The sequence below is a fragment of the Diadema setosum genome, chromosome 2 (assembly GCF_964275005.1).
Source record: "Diadema setosum chromosome 2, eeDiaSeto1, whole genome shotgun sequence".
Lineage (NCBI taxonomy): Eukaryota > Metazoa > Echinodermata > Echinoidea > Diadematoida > Diadematidae > Diadema > Diadema setosum.
The window spans coordinates 32,853,316-32,865,008 of NC_092686.1; the positions used below are offsets into that span (position 1 = coordinate 32,853,316).

Here is an 11,693-nt window from a genome sequence, read left to right on the forward strand (position 1 = left end):
ATTACCCAAGCGTTGCAAGATACCCATTAAAAATACAACTTGGGCGTGAGGGACAGTGGTTACAAACACCTTGTCCAAGGAAGTAAGCGCTGGGCGGATTGTCCGAATGGGAGTTAGGAGTCGGGAGTCTCATCCACCATGCCACAGCGCCTCCCGCTGATGCATGTAAAGCATTGTTGCAGATATTCCTGTACATCTGCGAGATCTAAATCATGAATTCTTTGCACGTTTATCCCACCTGCAACGATATATTGATGGTCTATGACAGAAGGAAATGATAATTTTGTATACATTCTATGATTTATGTCTCTAGTCTATGCATATGTTTGAAGTGATCACAAATAATACATTACAAAAGAGAGTTCAGACAGATAAACAATCAAAGAATGCATTTTAATTTAATAGAAGGAAATATTCGTTTTATTTATTGAAAAGTCAAAAAATAAAAGTTGCTATCTTCCTTTTGGGGGTCATCCGATGAACATGATTTTTATTCAACGACTTAATATAGAATTTAGAAATGCGGAAAGTGCTTTACATTCAACACGGAAAGCAATTAAAAAAAAAAGATAGTAATAATGATAACTGATTCAGTTAACGTTAGCAATCAAGAAGTAAAAAATGCCGCAGACATCAAAACACATTTAGCTCCTTATTTTGCTTCCGTCGGTCCCAAGACAGCCTCCAAGATACAATAGCATTCCATTTTCCAGATTTCTTACCCATTCATTAACCTAATCAATTTTCTTTTATCAGATAAGAGTGGTACAGCAAATATTGCAAAATCGTTTAATCCAAGACATCGGAAGAATATGATGACATAAGTATGAAAGTGCTTAAAAAAATACATATATATATATCATTGAATCACTGGTTGAATAAACATTCAATTTGTCTCTATTGAAAGGCACAGGTCCGAATATGTTAGAAATTGTTCAAGTTATACATTTATACAAAAATGACCAACGACCAACGATTAATCCAACGTTACCAACTATCGTCCAATTATTTTGATACCTGTTGTATCAAAAATATTTAAAAAGCTTGTTTATAATAGACTATTATCATTCCTAACAACTAATAATATCTTTGATATGTCACAGTTTGGGTTTAGAAGAGATAGAACTATTCAACTGAGTTTAATATCACACAATTGTTGAATAAAAATCACCGACTTCATTAAACAAGAAAACACGCTATGGCATTCTGCATGTACTTACGTGAGGCATTCGACACTATCGATTACGAAAAACTTTATCTTGGTTTAAAGGTTGTTTATCTATTAGGCAAAATTTTGTTTTCAGTGCCGGGTGCAATTCATTTTTTTCTAATATCTAATTCATCTAATGGGGTTCTCAGTGCTCCATAATCGGCCCCTTATTAATCTACTATAGTATAAATTATACAGATCAATATCAATTCATCATCAAAATTAAAAATTCAGTATATGAGCTAATGATATACTACTATGCTTACCTCCTATAAAAGTCTCAGTGCCCAAATTAATACTAGTATTTTAGATGCAGGACTGATCAAATAATGAAAATGGTTCAAATGTAAGATATTGTATTTTGATTTGAGCAAAACGATTAAAAAAAAAAACATTTTTAACAACATAACAACTGTTGCAAACGAGCCTTCTCATGCGCATTAAAATAAGAGTGATGGTTTATGGTTTATGGTTGCACAAAAACAAATAGTACACAATCGCTAGGCATTACCAGTCATAAACTTAATTTAACCTGGAATTAGCTTACTGAAGTAATTGGTATAACATAGAATAAAGGTTTCATTCCTGAAAAAAAAAAAGAAAACCGCTTCTCATGCAAACGTATAGGAGGCCTACTCTTAATGGTATTCATTATTGAATAATCCGAAACTCTTAACAGATCATGCATCGCTTAGACATCATCATTATCATCATGGGCCGGATGTACGGAACTATTTTCCTTGATTACATACAGCAATTTTCATTTCTAAATCATTTAGAATAAAAATGGAAGATAAATTTTTATACGAGAGCTCTACTGGTGAGTTATAAACGTTATAAAAACATTAGCAATCACTTAATTATTCAATGAGTACAACAGCCCACGCTACGATACTCTCTCCTGTTCACAATACCTTAAGCAAAAAAATAGAAAAAAAAAATATATATAGTATAATATATTGTCTTTAGATCTTATTCACTGAGCTGTCTTATGCTGTGTCAGTCTATACAGGCATCATCCCTCCCCAGCCCCTTGCATTGCATGACAATGTCATGAATAAATAAACCATTCATATTCGGTTTGAAATGACATCAATTATTTACAGTTCTAGATTTTATATTCTATCCATTTTGTCAGTATTTTTTCATTACATGTTTCGTTAGTCTATTATGCATAATTAACGTTTTTCATCTGCCTTTATGACATTTGAATTTTCTTCCCATTTTTTGTGTATCATGAAACGTTACATAATGATATTGAACTGAACTGAAAGCACTGAAAAAAAATCCCAAGAAAACAAAAAATTGGGGGGTTCCGCAGTATAAGAGATTCTTCTCAATCAAGGGAGGGCGCGATTGTACAGATCTTTGACCTTTCCGCTGCCCATGGATATGACCAGGGACAGATTCTCAATGGTTAGGTCCATGGTATAGGTCTGAGGATAACTGCTGCAGTGCCTTAGTCAGGACTAAATGATCAACAAGGTCCTGTGGAGGAAACTCGGGGGGGGGGGGGGGGTCATCCCAAGAGACCGACACCCACGGAGTCCATACAGCCCTCGAGTCATACAGTCTATGACACTTATAGGCAAATAAGGACCATGGGTTTGACACTAGGTAAAAATAGCCCACAAGTTCGACATTACAGAACGGGGCTTAAATGGACTGTACAGTACTGGTCGAGGTGGGGATTCATGTTTTGAACATTCCTTAGTGAGGTAATGAGAAACCTCTTATGAAATATGAAAGAGCGCGTAATTTTAAGAAGGACTCAACGTTTATTTGATGAAAATTGGTTTTGAAATGGCTGAGATATTAAAAAAAAATGTGATAATGATAAAAGGCGACAGGCCACGCCTTTTATAACGTTTATTTGATGAAAATTGGTTTTGAAATGGCTGAGATATATAAAAAAAAATGTGATAATGATAAAAGGCGACAGGCCACGCCTTTTATTAGGATCTCTTTGTTTCACCTTGTTTTTGGATATCTCAGCCATTTCAAAACTGATTTTCATCAAATAAATTTTTGATACCCCTTAGAATTGCATGCTCTTTGACATCTCATAGAGTGGTTCCTGAATATCTCACAAAACGTTAAAAGCTAAATCCTCAACTCAACCAGAACTGTACACGCCCTTTAAATATGTCGGTCTCGTGGGCTGTATAACTCGTGGGCTGTATAACTCGTGGACTGTATGACTCGTGGGTGTCGGTCCCGTGACGTGCACTCATTGCTCCTGCGGCTGCCTGCAGTAAGGACTTTCTAACAACGTGTTTCCTCAGTGGCCACATAACGTATACATCCACACACACGCACAAAAAACCCAATAACTAATAGCATGATGTTCGTTCATATGTGCATATTGATTTGAAATAAGTTAATAACCAAAATCATGATGATGAGTTCTATTCCTGAAGATTTAAAGGAAACAAAGGTAAAGTGCTAAAAAGTGTATTAGAAAGCACTTACAAATCACTACAGAATAGAGCGAATAAGAAGCAAAAGGAAGTATCTCTACAGGAATGCTTGGCAGGTAGACAGTGAAAGATAATGCCCACTCTCGCTTCACTTCAGTTGAATTGAGAATAATTATTGTTATGATACAAAATGATAAATCATCTTTTGACATTTGACATACTATTCTTTGAAGCAATGTTCATTGACCGTTCTTTAGCAGTCACCAGCTTTGCATAAGACTAATGACTTTATTAAACTTCATGGTAATTTGCGATAATTGCACTCGGTGGAAAGTGCTCCCTTGGGATAGAACAGTTGGGCTATTATCACTCATAATACGTAATAGAGCTGCTGCACTATAGGTATCCCATTAATGCGACTGGATTGTTAAAGACATGTAGGTGGGTTCTAGAAAGGAATCGGTTAATGCATCGAATTATGGACAATATCTATCAAAGGACGATAATACATTACTATACAGTATATATCTACTTTATGTTGGATTCCAGCTTTGCAACAAGAGCGTCAACGTCTTCTGATAACCAACTTGCACTGTCGGGGATGCAGGATGATGTCTTCAAAGACCCCATCGTCCAGTTCGTCGGGCTTGTTTCCTGGGGGGAACTCAATCCGGTATCGCTGCATGATCCTCGCGAAGATGAAATAGAGCTCGAGTCTCGCTATGTACTCCCCTGGGCACATTCGTGGGCCTAACTCATGCACACACACACACACACACATACACACACACACACACGCACAAAATCGGGAATGAATGAATACATATATAGCAGATATAAGATATCAAACATGATCAAGTACTGACGAATATAAACACCATGAAAGTCATATACACTAATCAGCGACTTTTTTGATGAAAAATAATGCACATAAATTCAAAGATGATCACCTGTATCATCTTTAATTCATAAATCATTGCGGATGTGCCATCTTATTACCAAGGGCCTGAGAATGAAAAACAGAAAATCAAATGTGCTATTATGTATTCTCTTGATTTGGAAAAACGGTGTATCTGTACATAGGCTTACAACTCTGAATTTTCATAGAAGAGAGTTTAGATCTGGCAGAAGAGGGTATGTCTAGATACATCCCTTCGCAACAATACTTAAGAGAATTTTTGAAACCTGTGTAAAAGGATGCGTGTATCTCAGGATACACCCTTTTGTCAGATTGAAAAAAAAAAGAAAAAAAAACCTAGTATATTGCCAATACATTACATTGGCAGAAAGGGTGTGTGTTTTTTTTTTTCAGAAATAGATGAAATGCGGTATCCGGAAATATAACTAAACAAAATGGTGCATAATAGAAAATGAATAAATCTATCAATTCATAAATTATTTTTGTAACTTTGAGGCAAGAAAGTTATCAAATAATAATGGTTTCAAGCGGACAGAACATCGAGCAAGACTGGCAACCTATATAGATTAATGATTTTTTTTACAGTGCAGAGGAATTCCAAAACGTGAAGGCCGATTTTCTCGGCTTTGTAGTCATTGTAGTAGAACAGAGGAACCTTTGGTTAAAGCACGGCAGAGTATTGTGCTGTTCTTTCCAAAAAGTTATATTTTTCAGCTGAGGCCCGTCAGTGACATGCATATCTGATTTCTGTTCTTTGAGTAGTTTTCAGGCCACTGTGGATTGTTCATCTTATTGATTGATAAATCACAGCATTTCATGCTGTTCAGTCTCGAGTGTACGATTCTTTTTTTTCTATTACTTTGTTTGTCGTATTTTTCGAACTATAATCCACAAATAATGGATCACTCCACTTTACCTATGCAATTCAATCCATGATAATGCCAATGCCAATTAAGCACTTTAAGCTTTTGCTTACCCACTCCGAATGGCATGAAGGCAGGGTGTGCCTTCAAGACGCAGCCAGTGCCTTTGTCTAGAAACCGTTCCGGCCGACAACTCTCGGGCTCGTCCCAGAACGCCTCGCTGTGGTTCATGGCCATAAAGTTCGCATAGAGCGTCGTGCCCTTCGGAATGAGGTAATCCCCGAGCCGAGTTTCCCGTGACGTTAGATGCGGAATTCCGAGCGGGCCGAGTGGCCGAAGACGTATCACCTCTAGTAACGTTGCCACCACGTAGGGAGTCTTTGTGCGGTCGTGTTGGGTCAGCGTCTTTTTCGCTCCGATCTTCAAGTCCAGTTCGTCATGCACCTAGTGAATATCATGTTGCACATGATATAATATATTATTACCTATACGAGGTAGTTTTGCGAGGCAATTACAGTTGTTATTTTGCAGGGTCGGGAGTTCAGCGGGCGATATTAGAGCATATTACGAGCATCCGGGGTTTTACATATACAGTGGGCTCCCGTTATAACGAAATCCTCGGGACCGGCAGTTATTCTTTCGTCATATCGGAATTTTGTTATAACCGAACCAATAAACGATAGAAATACATAGAGTGTATGACATTGCAGCCCAAATTTTTACTTTGTTATAACCAGATTTTTGTTATAACCGCGTGTTCGTTATAATGGGAGTGCACTGTAAAACAGGGAGATGGGAAGAGAGATTCCACTCCTTCTCTTCTCACCTCATGTAAACATTCCGATCGACCGCGAAGAGAAAACATTCAAGGAATTCGCTGCGTGTCGATTACACGCACCGCAGAAGAACGCCGATAAATCAACTCATACAAGGTCGACCACTTCCACTAGTTCCAGCAGCACGACGCGTCAAACAATGAAAAAATGCACAGTGACCATCAGTTATTACAACTCTCCAAATTGAAACAGAAGCAAAAATAAAGTGTAAAAGCGTTCAGATGTTTGAAGTTCGCCTGTTACAACTACATATGTATCTTTGAAGTTGGAGTTGAATGATATACATTGATGAACAATTTTTCAATTATTCGACATGTTGGTGATGATCTACAGGTAGTCAAATGTGGCTTGATCTATATCATAGTGTATAGCTGTATTCACATATTTTCTTAATTTACCTAGGGGATAGGTAATAATTATGATATTGACTGGCCTTGAGGGAGATACCAGATAAATATTGCCCGCACTGAAAGAATATTGCCCTCGTCTTCGACTCGGGCAATATTCTTTCAGTTTGGGCAATATTTCTGGTATCTCCCTCGAGGCCAGTCAATATTATATAAATATATTATTACCTATACGAGGTAGTTTTGCGAGGCAATTACAGTTGGTATTTTGCAGGGTCGGGAGTTCAGCGGGCGATATTAGAGCATATTACGAGCATCCGGGGTTTTACATATACAGTGGGCTCTCGTTATAACGAAATCCTCGGGACCGGCAGTTATTCTTTTGTCATATCGGAATTTTGTTATAAGCGAACAAATAAACGATAGAAATACATAGAGTGGATGACATTGCAGCCCAAATTTTTACTTCGTTATAACCAGAATTTTGTTATAACCGCGTGTTCGTTATAACGGGAGTGCACTGTAAAACAGGGAGGTGGGAACAGAGATTCCACTCCTTCTCTTCCCACCTCATGTAAACATTCCGATCGACCACGAAGAGAAAACATTCAAGGACGTCGCTGCGTGTCGATTACACGCACCGCAGAAGAACGCCGATAAATCAACTCATACAAGGTCGACCACTTCCACTAGTTCCAGCAGCACGACGCGTCAAACAATGACTAACTGCACAGTGACCATCAGTTATTACAACTCTCCAAATTGAAACAGAAGCAAAAATAAATTTAAGTGTAAAAGCGTTCAGATGTTTGAAGTTCGCCTGTTACAACTACATATGTATCTTTGAAGTTGGAGTTGAATAATATACATTGATGAACAATTTTTCAATTATTCGACATGTTGGTGATGATCTACAAGTAGTCAAATGTGGCTTGATCTATATCATAGTGTATAGCTGTAGTCACATATTATCTTAATTTACCTTGGGGATAGGTAATAATTATGATATTGACTGGCCTTGAGGGAGATACCAGATAAATATTGCCCGCACTGAAAGAATATTGCCCTCGTCTTCGACTCGGGCAATATTCTTTCAGTTTGGGCAATATTTTCTGGTATCTCCCTCGAGGCCAGTCAATATTATATAAATATATTATTACCTATAGGAGGTAGTTTTGCGAGGCAATTACAGTTGGTATTTTGCAGGGTCGGGAGTTCAGCGGGCGATATTAGAGCATATTACGAGCATCCGGGGTTTTACATATACAGTGGGCTCTCGTTATAACGAAATCCTCGGGACCGGCAGTTATTCTTTTGTCATATCGGAATTTTGTTATAAGCGAACAAATAAACGATAGAAATACATAGAGTGGATGACATTGCAGCCCAAATTTTTACTTCGTTATGACCAGAATTTTGTTATAACCGCGTGTTCGTTATAACGGGAGTGCACTGTAAAACAGGGAGGTGGGAAGAGAGATTCCACTCCTTCTCTTCCCACCTCATGTAAACATTCCGATCGACCACGAAGAGAAAACATTCAAGGACGTCGCTGCGTGTCGATTACACGTACCGCAGAAGAACGCCGATAAATCAACTCATGCAAGGTCGACCACTTCCACTAGTTCCAGCAGCACGATGCGTCAAACAATGACTAACTGCACAGTGACCATCAGTTATTACAACTCTCCAAATTGAAACAGAAGCAAAAATAAATTTAAGTGTAAAAGCGTTCAGATGTTTGAAGTTCGCCTGTTACAACTACATATGTATCTTTGAAGTTGGAGTTGAATAATATACATTGATGAACAATTTTTCAATTATTCGACATGTTGGTGATGATCTACAAGTAGTCAAATGTGGCTTGATCTATATCATAGTGTATAGCTGTAGTCACATATTTTCTTAATTTACCTTGGGGATAGGTAATAATTATGATATTGACTGGCCTTGAGGGAGATACCAGATAAATATTGCCCGCACTGAAAGAATATTGCCCTCGTCTTCGACTCGGGCAATATTCTTTCAGTTTGGGCAATATTTTCTGGTATCTCCCTCGAGGCCAGTCAATATTATATAAATATAAAATAATATAATATAATATAATATATATGATATAATATAATATAATATAATATAAAATAATATAATATAATATAATATATATGATATAATATAATATAATATAATATAATACAATATATCATGTGATACATTTGAAGACTAAGCTTCACTCATTTTTTCCCTTCTAGCATGTCGAAAGAGCATCAGACTAACTTCTTTCCAAAAGCAGTTGGGACACATTATACTTAACATGGCAGTAACATGTCGGGGAATTTGTACTTGTTAAGAAAATACATTTCAGTAGAATTCTCCCCGCATTTCGTCTTATCGTTGTCGTGCAGTGATGTCACAAATTGTTGTAGTCTTCTTACCTGCTTACCCAGGAATGACATCATAAAAACTTCACAGATTCATAATATTTATAATAATAATAATAATATATCAATTTATAAAGCGCAAAACCTAAAGACATATATTCTTCTGCGCTGCAAAAGCTTCTGATGTGCTTGATAATAATGAACAGTTAATGAAAAGATGTGTTTTGAGTCGTGATTTAAAGACTGCTACAGTTGGGGATTTCCGGACTTCTAATGGTAGATCATTCCAGAGGATATCTGAGAGAACACTGTCCAATTTTCTCCAAACGACACAGATGTGTTGCATTGAATATTGCTGCATTCACTCAATCGACATATTGAATTAGGATTTCATTCTCTATTTCTTTTCTTTTTTTCAAATTCTCAATTTTTTTTTCTTCAAATTTGATTCTTTGAGAAACGTGGTGTGAGCGTGACATATGACGGGAGAAGTTAGAAAATTTAGAAATGTTGATAAAATAAAGGAAATCACAAATATCTTTAATGTACCTTTCTCTGTACATCCGGGTAAAATGCCATGATGACGAGAGACCATCGGATCGTACATGCAGTGGTATCGGAGCCCGCGAGAATAAGATCCAGCAGCATTCTCCACATACCCTTTTCCTCGACAATGCTGGCGTCTGCAACATCGCCCTCGCTTGTCGACTGAAGTTCGTTTAAGATGTTTCTGGTCAGACTACTGACCTCTTCGCCACTGGCGCCGTGCTCCTTCGCTCGCTCAACAAAGTTTAGCATCTGTTTACGCAGGAAGGCGCCACTTTCTCGAAGCGGGCGCCAAGGTTCCGTGTAGTACATAAACGGAAAGATATTCATCAGAAATCTATTTCCTGGGCATCCCACTATCACCTTGGCAGCCTTCAGTATGTGGCAGAACATCTCATCGTTGTAGTCGAAGCGCGATCCGTGTAACAGAGAACACATGACATTCGAGGCTGCCATCATAACGTGGTCACTAGGATCAAAGCCTTCCATCCGGTCAGCGTGGGCATCTAACACTTCCAGAAGATGATCGACTTCTTCCAGCATGATGGACTCCAGTTTACTCCCTGATGGACCGATATCACGAAGGGCGGGACCGATTATCTTCCTAATGAGCTTCCACGTCGGTCCTTCATTAGAAACTATCCGCCATTCTGTTCGCGCATAATGGTTATACAGGTCAAACAAGATTAATTCGAGTTGAAACTCTTCTGCATTGGTATTTCATTTGAAATTGGTGTTAAATGCTTGATCTCAATACACACTATTTTCCTCCGGAATGTTCAGCTTTCAACGCTTTACATCTTTTATAACTTCCGAAAGTCTATGACTCGAATATCGAACATCACGTCATCAAGGCGAATTAGACAGATCATTTTGCTAGTGACGGCTTTAGCACTGACAGCTGAAAATTTAGGAGGTAATATTGACATTAAATGCTTTTAGGCTAAATTTTACGCATTTATGTTTAATTCGGCTATACACTAACATATACATATATATATATATATATATATATATATATATATATGTACAAAACAGATGCTTCATTATTACATCACAACATAAGCCTGCTGTATTCATAAATGAAGATTTTTCGAAGATTAATTAACATCTGAAGGAACTAATTTACTTATTTTGCAAGACGTTTTGTGTGTCGGTGGAGATCGTCAACCATATTTACTGTATCGAAATTGTACAGGGTTTTACGAAACAAGAAGAAAATACATATTGTTCCCATTCACACACACACACACAAACACACACTTCTGAATGAAGCATAATCATGTGAGTATTGGTATGACACCTCAACTAACCGAGCTGATCTTATTCACATCTCGTTTAATAACAATGCTAAACAATTTAGAACGGGGTGGAAGTTTGGGATCAACTTTGCTCAGGATAAAACTTGATAATATTGGTCGAGTGTGAAATCCCAGACTTGACATTCTATGCATGATAATCACTTCGAAAATCCCCACAATATGAACCGGGATGGGGGGGGGGGGGGGGGCATACCAACTGTCTGACATTTTTGATGGCACTATTACCCGGATGGCACACCTAGGTGATTACTTATTGGCGCCAATACGTCAATGCCGATTACCTATCGTTTGAGAAAGATGACAGCCCGTCGTCGAAACTGTCACAGCTATAAATACATCAATTGGTAGTGTTAGAGAACTCCTTATCTATATTCTGCTACATTGTTTTGCCCTTCTTTTTTCTGTGTGTGTGTGTGTGTGTGTGTAACATAACATTGACAACTACAAGTTTATCCGAATTGACATCGACCTACCGTCTTGTTCTCCAAAAGCGAGCAAGCCCCATTGGTGTTGTATTCTTCCGCTAGTTACAGCTCCTTGTCGCAAGAACGCCTCCCGCACGACATCCGGGTCACTGATGACTACAACTAGCCTCGTGCCGATTTTCAAGCTGAACACTCTACCGAATCTTTCTGAGAGCTTCTGAAAAGTTAGGTCGGGTCGGGAACCGAGGCTAAATAGATGACCGACGACGGGCCAACCCCAGGGACCCGGCGGAAGCTGACGCTGGCGGCGCAGTAGTTGAATCACTGAAGACAGCGCGTAGGCGACAACCACGCCCAAAGTAACGGCAACAACATTCGTCGAGATGCCGGCGGCCAGCATTTGAGCATGTAGGATGCCTGTCAT

General features: G+C 38.3%; 1 protein-coding gene across 1 annotated transcript; it reads right to left on the minus strand.

Moving 5' to 3' along the window:
- Positions 1-4,195: 4,195 nt before the first annotated feature.
- LOC140244187 (cytochrome P450 1A1-like) lies at positions 4,196-11,693 on the minus strand. Its single transcript, XM_072323822.1, has 4 exons — positions 11,318-11,693; positions 9,526-10,172; positions 5,530-5,856; positions 4,196-4,309 (listed from the first exon to the last, which is right to left on the minus strand). The coding sequence occupies exons 1-4, from the start codon at positions 11,691-11,693 to the stop codon at positions 4,196-4,198; spliced, it is 1,464 nt and encodes a 487-aa protein (XP_072179923.1).